The sequence below is a fragment of the Colossoma macropomum genome, unplaced genomic scaffold (assembly GCF_904425465.1).
Source record: "Colossoma macropomum unplaced genomic scaffold, Colossoma_macropomum, whole genome shotgun sequence".
Classification (NCBI taxonomy): Eukaryota; Metazoa; Chordata; class Actinopteri; order Characiformes; family Serrasalmidae; genus Colossoma; species Colossoma macropomum.
Window position 1 is genome coordinate 5,085,824 of NW_023494798.1, and position 24,903 is coordinate 5,110,726.

General features: G+C 40.4%; 1 protein-coding gene across 1 annotated transcript in view; it reads right to left on the reverse strand.

The window, feature by feature from the left end:
* Positions 1–587: 587 nt before the first annotated feature.
* veph1 (ventricular zone expressed PH domain-containing 1) overlaps positions 588–24,903 on the reverse strand; it is a 166,450-nt gene continuing 142,134 nt past the window's right edge. The window contains exons 13-14 of the mRNA XM_036585135.1: positions 5,690–5,826; positions 588–1,689 (exon numbers count right to left, since the gene is read on the reverse strand). Of these exons, the coding sequence (XP_036441028.1) occupies positions 1,453–1,689; positions 5,690–5,826 (374 nt within the window). The 3' untranslated portion in view covers positions 588–1,452. The remainder of the gene's footprint in view (positions 1,690–5,689; positions 5,827–24,903) is intronic.

Below are 24,903 nucleotides of genomic sequence, written 5' to 3' on the forward strand. Positions count from 1 at the left end.
ATGAAAGCTTTAAGTGCTGTTTATCTGATGGGGGCAGTTTTGTTGGTCTATCAGGTCTTGTACGACTGTTAGGCGACCATCTTTCTGCAGTTTTGGAAACTCAGTTGCAAGCAAAAGTTTGGGTGCCCCTGGTCAATTTACATGTTTTATTGATTTTCTATGGGAAAATATGTGAACACACCCTCCACACGGAACACACATCAAATGTGTCCTGTGTGAAAGTTACGGCACATAATATAAATTTATGTATTTTATGTTTTGAAATTGTGCGGCACAGTGGTGCAGTGGGTAGTGCTGTCGTCCCCAGAAAGAAGGGCCTGGGTTTGAGTCTCCAACTGGGTGACGCGAGTCCTTTCTGTGTGGAGCTTTTCCCCTCGTGTCTGTGTTGGGTTCCTCCCACGGTTCAAAGACATGCAGTCAGGCTGATGCGACATGCTAAATTGCCCCTAGGTGTGAATGTGTATGTCTGTCTGTCTGCCCTGCGATGGACTGGCGACCTGTCCAGGGTGTTTCCTGCTTTCTGCCCAGTGAACGCTGGAATAGGCTCCAGCAGCCCCTGCGACCCAGGAGTATAAATGGCTTAAATGATGAATAAATGAATGAAGATTTGCAGCAAATGCCATATTTTAGTCCCTGTAGAGGATTTAACTTATTTTCACTTTACGAAATCATGTAACTTGTCTCGGGTATTTAAACCTTTGCATATGACTATGTCTCATTTAGTCATGTTAGTTGTTTATCATTGCTGTCATGTAGATCCTTGTATCTCCATTTTTGTCCTTTTTCTGAATAATGTGAAAGGTCTTGTGAAGTTTTGCCTTGTGTTATCATTTTACGATGAATGGCTCATTAGAAAGAGTCCAACATTACTTGACAAAAAAATTTACCTGAACTTCCATTACAAGTAAAGAATGTTTTTCCTCTTCTGTAAAGTTACCATTTTGGAGATATGAGGTTTTCAGCAACATTATCATTAGATAATTTTATATTAAATATGCTTCCTGCTTTTTTCTGACACTGAAAAATCAAAAACTTGTCCTGGACATTTTGACTGGAAATGAAATAAACAAAAGGGTGGTCTTTTTTGCACAGCACTGCATATCAATAATCCAGCACAACCCCAGACTAGAATCAACCTAATCTTTTACAGATTTCCTGCTTCATCACAACCAGTTGCAGCGCAGTACTTGGAGTGAAGAATGCTGGTTTGCACTGTGTTAGGAAACCCTGCGGTTTGACATTAAGGGCTGGAAGTTGAAGCCAACAGAAACCAGCCACGATAAACTGAAGGTTTCTGCCTTTTGGAAAGTTATATCCAACGGTCCTTTCTGTCTTTGCTGTAGCACATACTCATCTAAATGAAGTCACTTTGGAATTATTTGAGTTCACAGCATCCACTGAGCGCAAACTCCCATTGCCCCAGCACTGTCTGGTAGCGGTAGTACCTCAAGCTCACAGGTATGTGGTAGCTTCGCGGTTCTCACGCTCTTTGGCCTGGGCCACGGCCACATTGATGCACTGTAGCCACTCCTCGGCATGCTTCTCGTCCCGCGCCTTCAGAACGTACGTCTTACTGTCCGTGAAGATCTCGAAGGCCCGGGGCAGGCCGCGGTCTCGCCGCTTTTTCGCCACCACCTTCACACTCTGTACCTTGCTCAGCTCAATGGTGCTGTCGTCCAGCTCGTCCTTCTGGGTGGGAGGGCAGGGGAGAAGACAGAAACCAGGTAACCATAATTAAAGACACAGGCTGGATCTTTTTTTTTTACTTTCACTTTTACATATTCAATAATAATCAATAATACAGGGTGATTCAAAAATATTAATCCAATTTCAAAATGATTTATTTCACTTGTGAATCTTTACAGAACAGTGCAGTAAACTGTAAATGGTTTAAAGTTTAGCATAAAGTTTATTAGGTAATTTTACAAGTGCTCAATATGAACCTCCTCCAGCTGTACAGACAACATCAACGCCATAGTCAAATTCATCCCATACTGGATTGAGCATGTCGGGTGTCGCTGCACTCACAGCTCTTTCAGTGTGATTTTGGAGATCATCCAGTGTTGTTGGGAGTGGCACATAAACAGAATCCTTAAAGTACCCCCACAAAAAAAGTCACACGGCGTGAGATCTGGTGATGCTGGTGACCTTTTCTTGGAACTGTTGGTACCAACGACGAATGCCCGGAGCGGTTGGCGCTTTGAAATCGGATGAATCTTTATGAATCACCACCAACAAAGAACTTGTCTGTAATATCAATCTGTCTTATATCAAGTTATCTGTAACTTACTTAAAACAAACTTTATTTACTACATTACTCATCAAGCTAGCTAGCAGACTATCCAACCTTGTTTTTCAGGTATCCTGTAAAATTCCACTGAAGAACAGGGTAAAAGGGGGCTAACAAAGTATGCAGAGAAACAGATGGACTACAGTCTGTAACTGTAGAACTACAAAGTGCACCTATATAGTAAGTGGAGCTGATAAAATGGACAATGAGTGTAGAAACAAGGAGGTGGTCTTGTTATGCCTGATTGGTGTATCATCAGTTATACAAGTTCAAATTTATGTATTGAAGTCAGAATAAATCGCATGGATATGCTGTACTTGGTGTGTAGAGGGTTACAAGTGGTATTTGTAATCCTTTGGTTACGTCCATCATGTAGAAGGTTTTTCAAACCAAAGCTTACTAAAAGTTCATATTAGGCCATAATGAATTAGACACTTGTGACCTGCCAGATCTGTGGCATTACAATAAATGACTATGCATGTAGGTCACTATACTGACAGGCAAAGACGTGCCCATTAGACCAAAAACAAAAGGTTTTATTTTGCCTAGAGTCTGAAGCTGTGAGTCATTTAGGGGAAGTCAGAGTCAAATTGCAAATCAGTCAATGAGTCGTTTTCTGAGTTGCGGACTCCCCATCACTTCTTCATGAAAGAAATGTTTTTTTCATGTTTTTTGTTTTTTTTTAGACATAGAAACAGCCAACACATACTCACACCTGCAATACAGAATGTAAATCAAACATAAATGTAATGAATAATGTAACTATGTAACATTAAAGCTACACTATGTAAGTATTGGGGACTTGAAGATGGTGGAAATGTGCAACTACACTCTCAGAAATAAAGGTACTGAACTGTCACTGAGACAGTTCCCCTCTTGTTACTGGGGTGGTCTCCTCAAGTACCTTTGGTCAGGGAACATAACTGTCCGAGTTAAGGAGGGGTAAGTATTGCAGCAATTCCAGCTTCAGGTTAAATTACAATCGACAGATCCAAAGTTTTTAGGGACGTCTTAAAGACACATGGAAACAGAAGCCAGGGAGGGTTTGCGGGTTATGAGGGTTTGGGGTCTTGTTTAGCATCCTCTTTTGATGATTACCACTGTTTCCGTCTCTCTTCCTGACTAAATTTCATTCTTTGCCACTTTGCTCGGGCTGCCAGGAAGCTCTCGGGACGGTTAGGCACAGGATGTCATCTGAATCAATTTACGAAAAACGCTCCACGCTCCACACACCCTGTCTCATCTCCAGGCTCTTTATTTTATTGTTCTGTTTTAAAACATTTGGTTATGAAAAGGTACAAATATGAACTTTTCACCTAGAGAAACATATTTAAGGAGCACAGTTGGACCTTAAACCCACTGTTGTACCTTTGAGGGAACACTTACATTGTTTGTACCTTGACGAACAGAAATGTACCTGCACAGAACCTTTATTTCTTACAGCGTATGTGCAAAGTGCGGAAGCACATTTTCCAAAAAATCACATTTGGTGTGCACAGTATCACCAATTATACACATTTTTCATTTAATTTATAGGTGCCCCAATAAATCGCATGGATACCTGTTTAAAGGCCTCCAGGGTTGCAAATGTTATCCCTTAAAAAGGGAAATGTTTTCCCTTCCAAACTTCGTTGGAAGAAGATAATGAAAACAGAGCAGCCTATGAGCTTTGTGTTCAACGGTACGCCCCCCTAAAGGGGTCTTGTCTACCAGTACATAAAATGCTAACACACTGCAGGTGGGGGGGTCCATGAACCATGCCATATGTCTCAGAATAGCATTCTCGTCCATTCACCTCTCCGGCAGAGTCAGTGGACAATCTGTTCTGTGTTATCTTCAAGTGCGCACCATTCATGAATGCACACTTTGCTAACCAAAGGATGCCGAAAGACTGACTGTATAAGGTCCGAGTTATGGAGGGGAAAGTATTGCAGCAATTCCAGCTTCAGGTTAAATTACAACTGACAGATCCAAAGTTTTTAGGGACGTCTTAAAGACACATGGGAACAGAAGCCAGGGAGGGTTTGCGGGTTACGAGGATTTGGGGTCTTGTTTAGTGTCCCCTTTTGATTATTATCATTGTTTCCATCTCTCTTCCTGACTAAATGTCATTCTTTGCCTCTTTGCTCGGACTGCCAGGAAGCTTTTGGGACGGTTAGGCACAGGATGTCGTCCGAATCAATTTACGAAAAACGCTCAGACAAGACAAAGAACTTTAGGAGTATTTGTCAACCGCGTGTTATGGCATCCCTCCACGGAGCTGGTAGAGAACAGAGGAGCATCCAGATAAAACGACTGGCAGTGTCACAAGCATTTCGCTAACACAATAAAACCGAACATGTGCGTAATGAGGGAAATCTGTCCACAATTCAAGCTGGCACAGCAACAGAGAGCAAAGACAGCAAATAGCACTGAGATGCCCCACATTGTGCTTCTTCAAAGCACAGCACATAAAAACTATTTGGAAGGTCTGGGAATATGCACAAATACAAGCCCTTCCTGTTCCTGCAAACACTGCCAATGCCAAACATAACTATGTAATTAAAAACCATAAAGTCAATTTGTATCCCGAAAAGTGCTTGTCATTCTATTTTTTCCCCCAAAGAGATTTTCTCCCAAGCATGACACTCCCAAACAATGAAGGTCCTGTTGTTGCGCGGTTAAATGAAATTACGGTAACGATGATTCATGCATTCAAATTGACAAAGGAGGGAAAAGAACAATACATCTAATTTCCTTGTGGCTTGGGCTGAATGAATTCTCCTCTTTTCCTTTATCAACCGGAGCTGACCGGAGATTTCTTTATTTGGATTTCTTCTCAATGATGACAAACTGACCTCAAGTCTATTTCTTTTGTTTTTACTGCATGGTTTTGATTGTGGAATCTCTTTTTGCACAACCGTGCCTTTTGCTCCAAGCTCCAACTTTCACATGGAAGCCCTAAGTCCTCGAACAAAATTTTCAATTGATGTGCAATGTTAAAACACGACGGGAGGTTTCTAGTTTTCCTCTTTTCCTTTTTTTTTCTGCTGTTCTACTTTTTGGATGACTTTTTCCCTTCTCTAGCTATTTCAGGGTGTTGATTTCATCCTTATGTATAAAGAGGCATGAGTCATGTCGTTATATCATGCCTTGGCTCTGGGCGTACCCCAAGGCCCCATACCGGGGCCTACATTATTCTGTTCAGCTCGAGTGAATCCTCTAAAGGCAGGTCAGGCCTTATCACAAATTTTCCGTTGTTCCACTGGCTATTTTATCATGAGGGGCAGGTGAAACATAAAACAAACAACTACAAGAGTGTGACCCAGGGGAGGTTACTGGTGAACAAGAAAACAGATTCTGCAGTACACGGATTAGCTCATAGCTTTGATCTGTTGCGGATGAGATATGAACACCTACTGATTTCCCCTTCCGGAAGAGGAGTTGGTTGCCAGCCAGAGTGAAGTAGCGGGTTTTCCAGCGCTTGATGAACTTCCAGCGCACCTGTTTTTCCTTCAGTTTGCCCTCAATGAGTGGCTGGCCATCCTGGTTCACGCCTGAAAAGACAAGAGTAATAAGGCAATTGTAATGTACTGTGACAAAAAACATATGCAGCAAATACTGTGTTCCACATAATGTGGGATGGTAACACTTAAGCTGATCTACGGTTTCATTTCTCTCCATTATCCTCAATCATCTGCACACATGGAGCAGCTACGGATTGTCTCCTGGACCAGCCATACATATTTCAAACCTGCTGTCCAGCTAGACCACTATTAACATTCAATTCAGAGGCCAAATAACCATAAGCATTAGTCCATAACAATAAATAAATAACTCTGTACATCAAAAAAGAGAGATTTCTCAAGTCCAGCATGGATGTAGTATCACCAGTTTTGTGTTTCCCTCATCCAGTCATACTTATGACGTGCATTGTTGCTAAATGAAGAGCTGGATATGGGCGGAAAACATTAATATGTCAATGTCCCAGAAGGTTTGGGCATTGAACTTTGTATTCAAGCATCTAATGCTGTCTGCGTAAAGAATAGGGATGAGAATTAAACCTTATTTTCTATCAGAATATCCAAAAGGTTCAACAGTCATTTAGCTAGGACATTAGCTAAATGAGTTAGAGGATGGATGGGGTCTGCGCTGGTATGAGTGGATCAGACACAGCAGTGCTGCTGGAGTTTTTAAACACCTCAGTGTCACTGCTGGACTGAGAATAGTCCAACAACCAAAAATATCCAGCCAACAATGTCCTGTGACCACTGATGAAGGACTAGAGGATGACCAACACAAACTGTGCAGCAGCAGATGAGCTATCGTCTCTGACTTTACATCTACAAGGTGGACTGACAAGGTAGGAGTGTCTAATAGAGTGGACAGTGAGTGGACACAGTGTTTAAAAACTCCAGCAGCACTGCTGTGTCTGATCCACTCAGACCAGCACAACACACACTAACACACCACCACCACGTCAGTGTTACTGCAGTGCTGAGAATGACCCACCACTCAAATAGTACCTGCTCTGTGAGGGTCCATGGGGGTCCTGACCACTGAAGAACAGGGTAAAAGGGGGCTAACAAAGTATGCAGAGAAACAGATGGACTACAGTCTGTAACTGTAGAACTACAAAGTGCACCTATATAGTAAGTGGAGCTGATCAAATGGACAATGAGCGTAGAAACAAGGAGGTGGTCATAATGTTATGCCTGATCTGTGTATATATAATATACATATATAATATATAATATATAATAGGTTAACATTCCACTACATATTTAAATGTGACTAGGTAAAGAGAAAAATTAAAGTGAGCATTATATAAATAAAATGTTTTGCTGGTGAGCAATTCCTTCCCATCTGAACCAAGTGAGGGGACAAAGTGCTCCACTGATCGGCAATTCCAGTAAAAGAGGAAGCGAGTTTTAGCTCTTCCAGGACGGTACAAAGCACCTCATTGTCTGCAGTTTTCATCCCCCTTTTTTCAGAACTGCGAATGAGGGAAGCAGACAAGAATCTGATGCTGTTTGATATCAGCGCCTAAGATTAAGTAAGAGATCTCTGCAGGTTACCAAAGACTGCTGCTCTCTGGCTGAAGCCCCCCCCACTGGGTTCTAGGACAGAACACTGGAACATTGCTCTGCCTTGTGCCACCCAGTCACAAAATAACAGTCTTGGCCTCCTGCTAGAATAGAAGAGTTCCTGGAAAAGGGGGAAAGGTCTAAAATGATGTCACTTGATAGTCTTGGCTAAACTACCACCACTAAGTCAGCCTATCTGTGGACGGGACCAGCATCTTGTTGTACAACCCCATTTCCAAAAAAGTTGGGACGCTGTGCAAAATGTAAACAAAAACAAAATGCAATGATGTGCAAATCATTTAAACCCTATATTTCATTGAAAATAGTATAAAAACAACACATCAAATGTTGAAACTGAGAAATTTTATTGTTTTTTGAAAAATATTTGCCCATTTTGAATTTGATGTCAACAACACGTTCCAAAAAAGTTGGGACGGGGGCAACAAAAGACTGATAAAGTTGTGTAATGCTAAAAAACACCTGGTGGTTAATTGGTAACATGTCAGTAACATGATTGGGTATAAAAGAACATCTCAGAGAGGCGGAGTCTTTCAGAAATAATGATGAGGAGGGGTTCACCACTCTGAGAAAGACTGCACAATCAAATAGTGCAACAATTCAAGAAGAACGTTTCTCAACGTAAAACAGCAAAGAACTTTTGCTTTTCATCATCTACGGTTCATAATATCATTAATAGACTCAGAGAATCTGGAGAAATCTCTGTATGTAAGGGACAAGACTAAAAACCAGTATTTGCTGGCCGTGATTTTTGGGCCTCAGGCGGCACTGCATTAAAAACAGACATGATTCTGTAGTGGAAATCACTGCATGGGCTCAGGAACACTTCTGAAAACCACTGTCTGTGAACACAGTTCATCACTGTACACATAAATGCAAGTTAAAACGCTTAAACAAGAAAAACATATAAACATGGTCCAGAACCACTGCCGCGTTCTCTGGGCCCGAGCTCATTTAAAATGGACTGAGGGGAAGTGGAAAAGTGTCCTGTGGTCACAGATATAATGATCAGGCCCTAATACATACAGTTCAGCTAAGTCACCATCTCCTGTGCATTTAAGGCTTTAAAATAGAAGTAATCTAGTAAGAGAACATCCTACATACACTGGATACACAGACACTTAAACTTTGTTCTGTAATGTATGCTGGAAACTGAGGTTCAACTGCCCAGTCTTGGAGTAAAGCAAGTATTTCTGGCTGCTTTAAGGAAAAACACTTCACATTACACTTGGTTTCCTCTGAAACATGATTAATGTTTTGATACTGCCACCTTAAATGTAATTATTACTTAAATTCACAGCCACCTTAAATTCACTGCCACCATAAATTTACAGATACCTGAAATACAATTCCAGCTTAAATACACTGATTCCTTAAATACACTGCCACTTTAAATTCACTGGCACCTTAAATTTACTGACATCTTAAATACACTGCCGCCTTAAATTCAGTTCTACCTTAAATCTACTGCCACCTTAAATTTACCAATATCTCAAAAACTCTGCACTGTGACATTACTTGTGGCAGTTAGAATGAACGTTCTAAGTCCACCATTTATTTTCAATGGGAAAATTTCACTGTTAAACAACGTTTTTCCAAAAAACATGTGTTGGATCGGTCCAAAAAGCTCAAGCACACTACTCTCGTTTATCAGGAACATTTGTGCAAAATTTGGTGGTTGTATGTCAAAAACCGTGGACCGTGAAAAGTTTACAAAATTTGAGAATAGAATAATAATAATAGATAATAAGATTACAAATAACGATAATTTGGCTTTTATTTTCAAGACAACTCGAAAAATACAACAATGAAGTGTCAATCAAAACTGATCGATATTTCAGATCACTGACCTAAAAAGAGACAACATATGAACGGAACCGAGCTATGAAATTTAATAATGGGTGTACAAATCCAGTTTCCTCATCCCACAGATGACTCAGACACAAAGCTGGCAGTGGTAAATATTCAGCTGGGCCATGGGTACGACAGAAGAAACTCTCTAAATCTCAGTTGCTTCCATGAATCTCTCTTAAATCCCCTTGTTCATCCTCTCTTTCTGTGTGTGTGGGTTTGTATATTTGTGTGGCAGCACTGTAAACACTGTAAGTCCCATGTGAACAAAACCAGAGGAGAGCAAACAGAAGCATCTGGGCTTTGTGGAGGATCTTCTAAACACCTCAGTGTTGATTTGCTGATGGATGAACACAACAGTTGCTGAGTGTGTAAGATGCTGCTTAAGTACTTGTTTGGCTGCTTGCGGTCATGTGAACCAAGTGGACCAGTTCAGGTCCAGCTAGAACCAGAAGAATGACCGCAAAAGCTCTAATATAGTTCTAAAAAAGCTCCATGTGACCACACCAGGGGCTGCCATGGTTCACTGGGAAGTGTTAAACATCCTCTTGACCTGTTAAAAGTCAGGCTTTTCGGATGGAGAGCAGGCATTTTCATGCGGCGTTGTTAATGTATACAAACCTCTCATTGCCAGTTTGAACAAGGCAGCAGGTTAAATTTGACAATTTAACACATTTGCAGTGATGACGTACAGTACTGTGCAAAAGGCTGAGACCACCCAGGCCTCATCATCATTGAATGTGTTTGGGAAATGCAACCAACTTCTAAGACTGAACTTTGGAGGTGCTGTGAGGAATTGCACAATCAAATCAATCCAAGGTTTGGATGGACTTCTTGTGTGTGAAAGCAAAGCAGCTGTAATGAGCCACCCCCCCCCCTTCCCCCCCAATCCAGCCCAGAATCAGTCCTGGGACTTAAGTATTGTGTGAAAACACCCTAAGACTGAACTTTGGAGGTGTGGAAAAATACCCCTGCAGATGTCTTTGAAAAACTGAAAGCAATTGTCCTGAAAACAATGGAAGCAGAAATAAAAACAAAGGGTGGACATATTAAATATCATTTTGACTGTAAATTAAATAAATGAAAGGTGGTCTCTGACATCTGCACAATCAAGACTTTTTAGGGACCCTCATGGACAGGAAGAGTTGTGCTCCGAGTGAAACACATCAGTTTTGAACGTGTATCTCACAAAAAGGTTTTGTGTTTTCCAGTTTTGCTGCTATTTTAAACACAGAAAGTGAGGGCACTGTAATCTTCTGAGGGTTGAGGTCAGTGTTTGTTAGCATGATTGATGAAGAACGTTCCAGAATTCCCTGGTATCGTTCAGCTTCACTATTGACTCGCTCGAAGAAAAAGAGGGAAGCACTGACATTCAGATATCGTTCCAGCAGCTCCCGCTGGGAAAATACTCCATTCCACTCAGTCTTACTTCACGGTTAGTAAGAAAGGAGCTGTGTGCTTTCCAGCTACGATTTCAACCACATGTCAGAAATAGCAGTTTACAGTACATAGGCTAGATAGAGCAGGATATGAGGACTGGAAAGCAGGGAGACTGTGGTATGTATTGTAGTAGGCCTGGGACCACAATGATTTATTAATAATTATTGATAATAGCCATGAAAGTTTATAGCTTTACTCTTTCCATTTTTTGTGCTGTGTGAACGTTCTGTGTTACAAATCATTACCTGAAACTCCAGTCATGGTTTTACTTCCTTTAGTGTAGTCGTCTTAAAGTGTTTTCATATTGAGTAGACTTTTATGGATTTAACACAGTGAAACATTCACATCAAGTCCAATGCGCTCCTTTAATTTGATAATGAGAATGAAGGACAGAAATGCAGAAGAAGAAATGGATCCATCGAGTCGTAACAGTGACAAAGTTATCATTCTTCTTTTAGCTTTTTAGACACTGGAAACAGCCCATTCTGCTACGAAAACAACCATCCAACACCTTACAGGAGCTAAAGCTCTGCTGTGGCTCAATTTCAAGGCTCTGCTTCAACTTGGAGCTCTAAACATTCAAATGAGCAAATAAACTTCAAGAGCAATGACGAGTTCTGATGCTAAAGATGGATTTAGTGCATTTGTTTTCAAAACTCGACGTGCATTTCCTGTTCTTGTGTAAAACTAGGACTCGATGTGAATAGGCCTTTTGGCTGTACTGCCTCCTAGGGCTCAAATGGAAGCTGTTCTAGATATACAGAATATGGAATATGGATAAATTATGAAAAAAAGATATTTATTGATAATTTTGTCCTGATTTAGTCACTTTCATCCATTAGATAGACAGACAGTGAAGTGTGATTCATCTCTCCAGAGCACGTTTTCACTGCTACAGAGCCCAGCATGCTTTACACCACTCCAGCCAACGCTTGGCACTGAGCATAGTGATCTCGTGTGCAGCTGTTTGGCCATGGAAACCTGAATGAAGCTCCCGATACACAGTTCTTGCGCTGATGTTGCGTCCATAGTCGTTTCGGAACTCTGTAGTGAGTGATGCAACACAGGATAGGCGATTTTACACCCCTCTCTGTGAGTTTGCATGGTCTAAGGCTTTACGGCTGAGCTGTTGTTGCTCCTAGACACTTCCATTTCACAATAATAGCACTAGTTGACCAGAGCAGACCTGAACTGACTGACCTCTTCAGTATGACCCATTCTACTGCCAGTGTTTGTGTGTCGAGACTGCATGAAACACCTGAAAGTCAATGCTTAGGAGGGGTGTCCACCCACCTTTCGCCATACAGTGGAACATCTCAAATTTCTTTGTAACATCAAAAAATCAACTGTAATTAAAAATAATTTTTTAAATAAAATGTAATAAATAATTTACTACTTAGACTATTACCATGTAAACAGACATTGTTCTAGTCCAGGGGTCGGTAACATCGGGCTCCGGAGTCTCTGGTGTCTCTTATACCGCCGAAATTAATGCTGGAATTAATGTGTAACTGCTAATTTACCAACTTTGGACGCTCAAGGTTGGCGCGCAGACTGCTGGTCAGATAGCAATGTGGCAACACATACAACAGTCTGGCCTGGCTAGTAGCTAACAGAAAGACAAAGAGAAAGATTTAAGACGAACATCGATAATTTGGAGATGAATGGACTTATTTGCGTTTATAATCACTCCAGCTGGTTTCCTGATACATTTAATCTGCAACGAAAGACTGTCAAACACAAAAGAGTTGAAGCTGAAGTCGGTTTCTCATTCAAATTGTCCCAATCCAGCTTAAATGAGGCAACAGTTACATTTAAGGTGGAATGGGGAAATTTGAACAAGCATTGGGAAAATGAGAAGAGACTTCAGCCTCGTCAAAAATCAAGTGTTGAGAGACATTTTACAAGAAACTCTTCCACTTTTGAGGAAAAGTTTCCTGCCAGAGATGCGAGAAAAGCCACCAAGCTGAGCTAAAGCTTAATACAGAGTAAAGTAACTCTGTGTTTTCGTTTATATTCTATTTGTTAGCCTATACTAGCACATTAGCACACACTGAGACATATTTACAGCCAAGATGGTTAAATGAAAATAAATAGTTGTGGCTTTGTCCTTTGTTGAAAGGAAAAAATGGCTCTTCTTAACACTTAGGTTGCCGACCCCTGATCTAGCACATGCTTTGCAAGGAGACTGTCACAGTAGGCTGTGTATTTCCACTGTAGCCTTTAAAAAATATGGTTATCAGAATTATTTGAAGGGGTATCATTGGGTTTTATACTGCAGTATGTCACTAAGTGATAACATCCCTACATAAAATTGCCACATGCGTACACATTCATGTTCATACTGCATTAATTACTCAGTCGCCTGAGGTTTTAGAAATATTACGTTTCATAGTGTCATCAATTTCACAAAAACATGTGTAATTCATTAATATTAACGCTGAACTTCCAAAAAAAAATGCATGTTTGATAATAATGAAATGAAAAAATGCTGTTGTTGTTAAAAGTAATACAAACCATGTCTAAAATGATAATAAAGGTATAATTATATAATATGAAGATGCACTTATTCTCTCAGAGATCTCACTGTGTTTGTTCTTCATCTCTCGCTGTCATCATTTTCTTCTTTGACCGGATCAGGCAACATTCCTTTTAAACCGCCGGATACGGAGCATTACCCCTTCACTCCTCTATCATAAACCACAGAGACACAACTAAAACATGGGCAGTCCGTGACCCGTAGGCTAGTGTAGATAGAAATCTGGAACAGATGCAGTATATGTTGAAGGACAGTCCCTTTCAGTTACATTCTCTGTCTTTAACGGCGAATCTTATTGTTCTCTGCAAAAACACAGCCAAGATCTAAGATGGAACTAATTCAAACCGGGTGTATCAATTGAGTTAAAAGAATAGTTTGGCAAAAGATCAAATTTGCAGAATTTCTCCTTTATCCCAAAAGCAATTGATCAGCCAAGACATGTCCGGTGTCTAAAGTTTAACCATCCATTTCTGTCGTTCCAATCTTAAAACCAACCGGTTACAGCTGCTCCCAAAGACACTGTGGCGTCAGCATAGAGGAAGATGCCGCAAACATTGTGCATACAGACGAATGCTCTTTTATTTTGAACAAGCATTTCAACAGGCAGCAAAAAATAGCCTAGTCCAGTGTTCTCCCTACACGTAACGTAGTGCGAGAGGATACAACATCCATGGAGGGGGGACACTTCAACACAGTGTAAACCTCTCTTTAGTCACAATTACTCCAAACAACAACAAACTACAGTAATAACATCATCAACAACAATAATAGCAGCACCTCCGAGAGCCACTTTGTATGGCCACTGTCAAAGGAAAAAAACACAAGATCAAATTATGACAAAACACGGAAAATGGAACTCCTAACAACCACCTGCAAGACCTGGTAGACCCCCAAACTGGCCCCATCGGATAAACAGCACTTAAGGCTTTCATCTTCAAAACATTACCATTACTTAAAAAAGGAAAAAGACAAAAAAGAAGAAAATAAGAAGCTGCTGGTGTTTCCAGAGCATCGGACTGACCACCCCATCACTGAATGTGGTTGGCATTCTCAACATCACTGAATGTGGTTGGCATTCCTTGGATCATGAGAAGCAGAAAATGCAACCAGCTTCTTAGACTGAACCTTGGAAATGTGGAAAAATATATTTGAAGATTTCTTTGAAAAGCTGAAAGCAAGTCTACTGAAAAGAGTGAAATCTGTAATAAAGATAAAGGGTTCAAAAGGTTCTGTATAGTCATGAAATATTAGGTTATTTTATGCATAATAAAACTGATACCCTTTTTGATGCCACATAGAACCATTTAAAAAAGCTGCTTCTGGTTAAAAGAATCAACTGTTTTTTTCATCATAGCGAAGAACCATTTGGCCATGCAATGAACCATTTATAGATTCATATGGAGTGTGTATGGTTCTATATAAAGCCAAAGCCTTTACTAAAGGAACCTTGATGAACCATTTTTAAAGAATGTGGACACTCTATACTGAACAATTGAGCAAATTTACATTTAGTTATTGAGGCCTCTGTGTAATTTTTTTGTTAAATATATGTATTCGGCTTTTTTCCTGTAACTGATAAATGAATGACTTGCACTTAATAGCCATTTTGACTGAAAATCCACTGACTATGCAAGGAATACTTTATTGAAAGGACAAATTTGTCCAAAAAGAGAATAAAAACCTCACATGCTATCCATGGTTTATAAAGTCCTGTTGCAATAAGCAAAGCTAGTTTATATATTGCATTTTTAGTTACTTAAAATTAAATTAGCTAATGGATGTGCATGCCACTGCAAGAGCCTGGTTTGCATATAACATTTTCCCTGCTCTGACATATCCAAATGGAACTCAAAGAGAAAAGATCACCACACAATCATGTGAAATTAAAGCAAATAGCCACAACAGGCCATGCGATGCACTGATTTTGCCACCATTTAGGGGTGTTGTTTGGCACGACATGAACTCAATATCAATATATCAATATAGCTTGTTAACAGTGGGTTATGGTTACCAAGTAACATAATAACTTGGCTTATTAATACAGAATTCAACTCTTGTGGGGTCACATGGGTATATCCAGTATTTTACAGCAGTGGCTCAGCCGATCAGATTGTAGAACTGAAACTCTTCATTTTATAAACAGTTATAATGGTGCATATGTGCCAAACTTCTCATCCTCAGATTGATCATCTAAGCTGAATTTTTTTCTGCTCCTGGGAATAATGACTAAAATATGGTAAAGGGAGATTTGATCCTCCATCAGCACTTTTACTCAGAGACATTTAAGAAATATGAGTAATATGGGCTCCAGTCTTTTAAACAAAACAGCTCGAAGTAAAATTGCCATAGGCTAACGAGTAACATATGTGTGCTGACTCACTGCATGACTGTGCATGCCTGAATGACAGGCCATAGAGAGGCTTGACGAGGTTGGCCTGGAACGCCACTAAGGCTGAACATTCCTGATTCGAGGGTACGTTCGGCACACAAAAACAGATTTCTTAAGAAAGCTCTGCAAATGAAAGGAGATTATGTTCTAGAAGCTGTTGTTGAGTCTGCGTGATGCTTCGTATTGCTGTGTCTTAGGTTTGTTTTGTGTCTGCTCAGGCACGAAGAAGCCACCGTGCCAAACTCCAGGGAGCATCTCCTCTCGCTCTGTAAACACATGCAGAGCTGGCCACACGAAACAGGGCTGGGTCTGTCAGCTGGGCCGATTCACAGTCAGAACTGTCTCTACTGATTATACTAGTGATAGAAGAACCTACAGATTGTTTCAGAAATTAATCACTTTTTTAATGCCAAACTAACTATTTTACATAGACTTTCAGAGACTGTATATTAATATAATAATTTAGCACAGGAAAAACAAACAAATATGTGCGTCATTATGTTTCATTTCCATTCGGCAAAAGAGACCAATATGAGAATCTTACTTTACAGGAAAAGGCAAATTTTTTTCACCTTTAATGTCAGTTGATATAAATTAATTTTATTCCAAGCTATTTTGGAGCGTTTCTATTGGTCTGATCATTTTTTCTGAGATTTTGACACAAAGTAAAGGACAGCTGTATCAGCAAATTCAATGTAATGCTTTTTATTTTTTTCATTTTTAACGACACTTAGAATTTTTGAGAAATGTTGCTTTGAGGCAGTCATTTCATTAACTTGTCACAGCTTGTGCGTAGAATAGTGAATGAATAACAGTGATTAGTAACCATTTCTGTTCCCTTTAATAGCGTTCTACATAGTGTACTTGATTGACAAATGTAGGGAATAGTGATTAGTAACTTTTCTGTTCACTATAATAGTGTCCTACATAGTGTTCCTGATTCACAGATGTAGGGAATAGTGATTAGTAACCATTTGTGTTCACTATAATAGTGTTCATGATAGTGCTCAAGATTTACAAATGTATGCAGTAGTGATTAGTGACCGTTTTTTTCAATATAATAGTGTTCTACACAGTGATCCTAATTTACAAATGTAGGGAATAGTGATAATAGCCATTTCTGTTCACAATAATAGTGCTCTATGCAGTGTTCCTGACTTACAAACTAGGGAATGGTGATTAGGAACTATTTCTGTCTGTTATAATAGTGGTCATGATAGTGGTCATGATTTACAAATGTAGGCAATAGTGATTAGTGACCATTTTTTCACTATAATAGTGCTCTACACAGTGATCCTAATTTACAAATGTAGGGAATAGTGATAATCACCATTTCTGTTCACTATAATAATGCTCTAGACAGTGTTCCTGATTTACAAATATAAGGAACAGTGATTAGTAACCATTCATGTTCACTATAATAGTGTTCTACATAGTGTTCCTGATTTACAAATGTAGGGAATAGTGATTAGTAACCATTTTTGTTCACTATAATAGTGTTCATGATAGTCCTCACGATTTAGAAATGTAGGGAATAGTGATTAGTGACCATTTTTCTCACTGTAATAGTGTCCTACATAGTGTTCCTGATTCACAGATGTAGTGAATAGTGATTAGTAAACATTTTTGTTTACTATAATAGTGTTCATGATAGTGCTCAGTATCATTTTTACAAATTAAGAAAATAATGATTAGTGGCCATTTCTGTGCACCGTGATAGTGCTCTATATATCGCTCCTGTATTTCCAATGTAGTGAAAAGTGTTCAGCAGTTTATTTTTGTTTTCTATAATAGTGCTCTGTACAGTGCTTTACAAATGTAGTGATTAGTGTATTATTTTGAATACACTGCAGGACCTCTGTCAAGCTTTGGTCCTGCCAAGGCAAGCACCCCAACTCCAAGGCCTGCTTTTCAAGCCTGAGTCTCTTTAGCTCTGCAAACATTACGCACACCCTATTAAAAAATCACTACATCTCCTTCACACATGGAACCTGTCCGGCACACCAAACAGGGCTGTGAGATGGTGAGCGTGTGCGAGCTTAATGAGCAGCCACTCTTGTGCAGGTCTAAAATGGGCCTTTTATTCTCTCCTTGGCTTGCCTGTTTGTGTTGCCTAAGAATGAAATCACTTCTTGCATAAACAACAGTAAAAATTTCTCCATGGTGCAAATCTGTTTCAGTGGGTGACGTGTTCACCCTTGATTTTTTCACAACACCCAGGTTCGCACCACCAGCTACGGAAGCAACTGAGTTTTATGGTCAGGCCTGAGGGAGCAAATGAACAGCAGACAGTTCAACACCTCTAATTCCACAAGGTCAACAAAACGCAGGAAGAAGTAGTTTGGTGAAAAACCTGACTTGCACAACTTTCTCCAGACTCTGCTTTTTTGATTTTGCTCTACACTCTCAGAAATAAGGGTATGAAACTGTCACTGGGGCTGTGCCCCTCTTATCACTGGGGTGGGACCCTCAAGGGTACATCTCAGTACCTTTAGTCAGGGAACATAACTGAACCATAATCCACTGAAATGATGTTCTAAGCTGTATTGACTCCACACACCCCGTCTCGTCTCCAGGCTTTTATTTTACTGTTCTGTTTTAAAACATTCGGGTATGAAAAGGTACAAATACGAACTTTTAACCTGGAAAAAACTTATTTAAGGTTCACAATCAGACCTTAAAACCACTGTTGTACCTTTGAGGGAACATGTACATGTTTGTATCTTGATGAACAAAAGTTGTACCTGAACAGAGCCTTTATTTCTAACAGTGTAGAGCTACAAGGCTACAGTAGCTAAAAGGTGATGGAAGCTTTTTACTCAACAGATAGCACTGTGCTAAGGAAAGCTTTCAGCTGAAACCCGAAACAGTGTGTGCCACAAAACCCTCGACAACAGAGAATGGTGGTTCTTAGGCAGTTAATTCCATTATTATGGTACAGTTAGATCTCCCTACAAAGCCATCAGATGCATCTGGCATCGGTTCCAGCACCCATGCTAAGCTATTAGAGTCCTTTACACTGTGATCTCAACCAGGAAAACACAAAATCAGTGACTACTGGACACAAGTCGGAACAAACTAAAACTTTTGACGACTTCTTTGACTTTTTAAAGCAGAGAGAGTACCAAACAGTGTGAGAAACCACGTAGGAGTCTGTATTTGAGATTACATAAAGCTACACTATGTAACATCCATCCATCCATCCATCATCTAAACCGCTTATCCTTCTGGGTCGCAGTGGGGTGCTGGAGCCTATCCCAGCTGTCATCGGGCAGAAGGCAGGATACACCCTGGACAGGTCGCCAGTCCATCGCAGGGCAGACAGACAGACATACACATTCACACACTCACTCACACCTAGGGGCAATTTAGCACATCCAATCAGCCTGACTGCATGTTTTTGGACTGTGGGAGGAAACCCACGCAGACACGGGGAGAACATGCAAACTCCACACAGAAATGACCCTGGTCACCCAGCCGGGAATCGAACCCAGGCCATTCTTGCTGTGAGGCGACAGCGCTACCCACTGCGCCACCGTGCCGCCCACACTATGTAACATTTTTGTTAAAACTGAAAGGTGTTTGTTTGCTGTTGTGAGTTGCCCCATTAGGCCTGAAATGATTTAAAAGTCAGAGGCGCTGGGTCAGATTTCTGGGGAGTGTTTTTTAGACCACATCATGCATCTTTACGAATTAACATCAAACATACAGGGTTAAAAAAAAAGGTCCAGCTCAAAGTTTAGTTCTCAAATGCAAAAATATAAAATCAACATTGAACTGATGAGGATATGATGACAATAGTAAGTCATTCACTCACATCCAGGACACGTCCTTCACCAAGTACTGACTGAGCAACTGACAGATTCATACAACGGCGTTTTAGGGCCACTGTTAATAAAAATAAAAACAGTACACTTTCGAGAAAAAAGTCGTAATATTTCAAGAATAAAGTCGTAATATTTAGAAAATAAACTCGTAATATTTAATATTTTGAGAGAAAAGTTGTAATATTTTGAGAATAAAGTTGTAATATTTGGAGGATAAAGTGGGCTAACTGTAAGGGGGGCTGCCATAACGTGTTGGGGTCTCGGTTGCTGTACTGGCGCCAGAGTTCCACTCACTCCTGTCTCCTTGTGGATCATTTTGATCATCATTCTCACTGTCTGTGAAACTTCATGCCCTCTTTGAATGGTGTGGAGATGTTGTGCTGGTCTGAGTGGATCAGACACAGCAGTGCTGCTGGAGTTTTTAAACACTGTGTCCACTCACTGTCCACTCTATTAGACACTCCTACCTTGTCAGTCCACCTTGTAGATGTAAAGTCAGAGACGACAGCTCATCTGCTGCTGCACAGTTCATATTGGTCATCCTCTAGTCCTTCATCAGTGGTCACAGGACGCTGCCCACAGGACGCTGTTGGCTGGATATTTTTGGTTGGTGGACTATTCTCAGTCCAGCAGGGACACTGAGGTGTTTAAAACTCCAGCAGCACTGCTGTGTCTGATCCACTCAGACCAGCGCAGCACACACTAACACACCACCACCACGTCAGTGTTACTGCAGTGCTGAGAATGACCCACCACCCAAATAGTACCTGCTTTGTGAGGGTCCATGGGGGTCCTGACCACTGAAGAACAGGGTAAAAGTGGGCTAACAAAGTATCAGTCTATAACTGTAGAACTACAAAGTGCACCTATATAGTAAGTGGAGCTGATAAAATGGACAATGAGTGTAGAAACAAGGAGGTGGTCATAATGTTATGCCTGATCGGTGTATATATAAATGATCTTTGCCACACCGTTCCTTCTACTACTCACATTTCTGCTAAAGTTCTCACAAACAGAAAATGTTCATATGCTCCTGATCTGGCCTGCTGTGGCTCCAAAATCCATAGATCTTCATAATGCTGGACAAATATTTTTCTTTTGTGTCCATTTGTCCTTGCAAATATATTGAAGACTAATACCAAGTTCAAGGAGATAATGTTTGAGGGGAGGAATAATTATCACCACTGCAGATTCTTTACTCTGGTCTTTTGCCAGAAAATATACCCAGGATTGCAAGTCTGAAGACTGGACTGAGCCAGAGAGCCACAAAAAAGGAGATAAGGACCTCGGAGCCTGGGAATTCTGTGAAGTTCGCTCTGGGAGCAATCATGGGAGTTGGAAATAGGCTTGGTATGGGTTTTTAAATGATAATTTAGCGTTAAAATAATATTTTGCATGTTGTGGAATAACTTCTATCTTACACCACAATTAGCCCCCCATAATACCATGCATAACAGTGGTGTACTAATAGTTAAGTAAATTGCGAAATTGCTATTTATTATGTGCAATTTCCGAAAATTGCCATGCTGAATCATGTTTGATATGCTCTCTGAGTAACAAAAGGCCTCCTGCTGTATGCGCTGCGTTTGAAGACCTGCCTGAACAAGCCATTAAAACAACAATATGACAGAAAAGTCAAATGTAAACGTGTTTAGTGTTACGCCGCAAACCAAACTGCACAACACAATGTGATGTGCTGTCCAGCTCCGCACAAATGCAAATAAACCTATGCATGAATCCCAACATGCTCACAAACGCACGCCCACATCTACCACACAAGGTTGTTACCCAAAAAGCCCAGTCATTACCACAGATGAATGGTTTCAAGGGAAAATCTAAGTGGATGAGTGATTACAGGTTTGGCTGGGTAATCTGTTTCAATCAGGCCTCGCTCAGGGCAGGGGCAAACCGGCTCCGGCGGGTCATCTGTCAGTCAGTGGAAAACCGCGGGACGCTAATATGGATGGCAGGGCTAGGGAATGGCATCTGTTGAATGAAACTTGACAGCCAAAGAAGAATGAGAGAGAGAGAGAGAGAAAAAAAAAGATGCTGGTCCCTCAGGTTACAGAGAAAACACTGCAATTACTGTGTGCCCGGCTGAGAGGCCTAATCACAAATATGACCAATGCTGTAACCATTCCAGTGCAGTTAAATGACCATAAACTCAAAAACCTGTCATTTTAGCACTGCACGTAATTGAGCTTAAAGGGGAGCTACGAACAAAATTATAAACGTAACCATTACTGCATCTACATTACAAACACGCCCACTCGCCTCCTACAGTGGAGCCACAGGAGTCTCTAAAATGAGATTTTCTGTTTAACGACTAGGAAACCCCCATTTCTGATGATGTAACTTGAAGGTGAGGGCAAATTTTGAAGAACTACTAGGGCAGGGTTCGTCAACATGCGGCTTCTTCTACTGTTGTGGCTCCACAGCAGAATTAGATTTGTAGGTAAAAATAAAATAATCCTCCTTTACAGTAAAATAAAGCTCTGCTGATCGTTCAACACAGTTTAACAATAAATGGTCTTAAACTCTGGAGTTAATGTAGAACTGCTAATTCACCCTTTAACCCTGAAGGTTGGTGCGCAGACTGCTGGTCACCACAGCAACACAGAAAACAATCTCACATAGCTAGTAGCTAACGAAAAGGCAAAGCGAAAGATTTAAGACAAACATCGATAATTTGGAGACGAATGGACTTATTTGCATTTATAATCACTCCAGCTGGTTTCCTTATACGTTTAATCTGCAACGAGAAACTGACAAACACTAAGAAGCCATGAAGCTGAAGTCAGATTCTCATTCGCCAGCTTTTCGTTTGAATTTACCGTTCCACCTTAAATGGCGCAGTAGTTACATTCTGGCGCCTCAGACACCATTTAAAGTAAAAAAGGAACATTCAAACAAGAAGCTGGTGAACAAGAAGATGATTTCAGCCTCGTAAAAAATCAAATGTTCAGAGAAATTTTCAAGAAACTATTCCACTTTTGGAAAAGTTTCCTGCCAGAGATGTGAGAAAAGCAGCTATAGTTGAGCTAAAGCTTAAAGCAGAGCAAAGTAAGTCTGCGTTTTCATTAGAAAAATAACATTCTACATTTAACAGTTTTCTTTTTTTTCAATCACAACTACTGCACATATCGAAAGTAGGCGCTGTTCACTGACATTTGGCTTAAATGATCTGGCTAACTGAGAAAACCTGTTTTGTGAAACACCCCCTGTGTTCAAGTATTCATGTATCTACTTTTTGCTAGCTTATTCCTGTCTGCTTGTATACGTATACATGGCAGTGTTCAGGTAAACTTCCTGTGTCTTCTGTCTTCATATACCTTTATCTCTGGAGTTCATTGTTCATGACAAATGACCCCAAGTGGACGTGACTTGGGCAGATAAGGGAGGGCTTCCCTTTTCTGGATTGGCCACAGGTCCTGCCCTGATCTTTTCCCAGTCCATGGGGGACACTAAAGGAAGTAGAGTCACTGAGTAAGTGAGTAGTGTTCTTTAGCTATCATTGAGTCCAGATGGTTGCAAATGCCGATATACCGTAACAGGCTAAGGCAAGATTCCTATCTGGTCACTGCTTTCAGTAGATAATGGGGTGCACAAACGGATCATAAACAAATGTGTGTTTCCTGACCAGTGAGATTCAATTGTGTTTCAGTGTGTTTTTACAATAAACATAAGAAGCCACCTTATTCAGATCAGCAGCTGTTGCCTTGGGGCATACATCAACAAAGAGACTGTGGGTTCGCTTACTGTGAAATACCTCACAAACCCCAAAGGTACTCAGACAAAGTGGGTGAATGTCTGGTGGTCTACATTATGCATCAAGATGCTGAAACTGTGTGCAAATAGCCCAAGGCCTAGCTACGTAAGTACTGAAAATACCAGGGTGGTAAAAATAGCGACTGACCAATATATTGTTTAGCTGATAAAATGATCTGATTTTAAATAAATTAAGAAAAATAAGAGCTCATTCACCACTAATGTTTATATTATTGAAGACTTAGAGACATCAGCTCATCTGAAATTGACTGATACATAGTAGAAATGTGTATTGTATTGTGGTCTGAAGAGTCAACCTTTAGAGTAGCCAAACTTGTTTCCAAGTACAAGTAAATGTATTTATGATCAACTCAGTCTTGAAAATGACAGCAAAACCCTCAGAGTTTAAAAATAACTTTACGCAGCCAAGGATTGCAAGGAGTTTATGTTTTTCACCCTCTACCATGCAAAATCATCAGCAGATTCAGAGAATCTGGAGAAATCTCTGTGCACAAAGGAATAGGCCAAAACTGAATAAAGAATGCCCATGATGGCACTGCTTTAAAACCCAGCGTGTTCCTGTGATGGATATCACCACATGGGCTCAAGAACATTTTGGAAAACTGTAGTCAACAAACACTGTCCATTGCTCAACAAATGCCACTTAAGACTGTACTACGCTCAGCGGAAGCTACAGGTCAACAATGTGCAGAAACGCCGCCGACTTCTCTGGGTTCAAGCTCATCTGAAATAGACTGATGCACAGTGGAAATGTGTGCTGTGGTCTGAAGAGTGAGCCTTTCTGATTGTTTAAGGAAATAATGTCATGTTCTCTGAGCCAAAGAAGAAAAGGACCATCCAGACTGTTACCAGTGTAAAGTTCAAAGGACAGGGTCTGTCATGGTGTGGGTAATATTAGTGGGTAACTTGTACATCTGCGAAGGGACCATTAATGCTGAACACATTTCAGAGCAACATATGCTGCCTTTTAGATGTCATGTTTTTCAGGGACACCAATGCTTGTTTCAACATGACAACACCAAACCACATTCTGCAAGTGTTACAACAGCATGGCTGCATAATCAGAAGGTGCAGGGGCTAGACTGGCCTGCCTGCAGTCCAGAACTGTCTCCTACGAACATGCGTGTTTTATTATGCTCAAAATATGACAACAATGGCCCTATACGGTCGCACAGCTGAAGACATGAATAACATAAGAATGGGAAAAAACTGTAAATTCGGAAGGTTAAACATGAAATATTATATTATATTATATTAAAGTGAAAAATAATTTACTAATCACTGCTTTCTGTTGTCTGTTTCATATACTGTCCCAACTTTTTCGGATTAGCAGTTGTTTTATTTATTTAGAAAGTAAAGAAAAGAAAATACTTGGTGAAAAGAGTAATCAAGTAGCAAGGACAAATGTGCCATAGCTTTGACATGAAATTTAAAGGCAACAACCAAATCTTGACAATATTACTGATCACTGAGCTACAACAAACAGTATAATGTACCAACTTGCCCACCCAAACAAACACCAGCATGACAAGGGCTAATGTTTTCCAGCCCATACACAGACAAAATAGACCACAGAGGGACAAACAAATGAGCTCATGAAGGGGGACTCAAAATCATTCGCGCCTTTATTTCAGGGTCAACAGGCAACAATTGTGTCTTGTTTTATAAGAGCAAAATAAAAATGCATTGTCGTA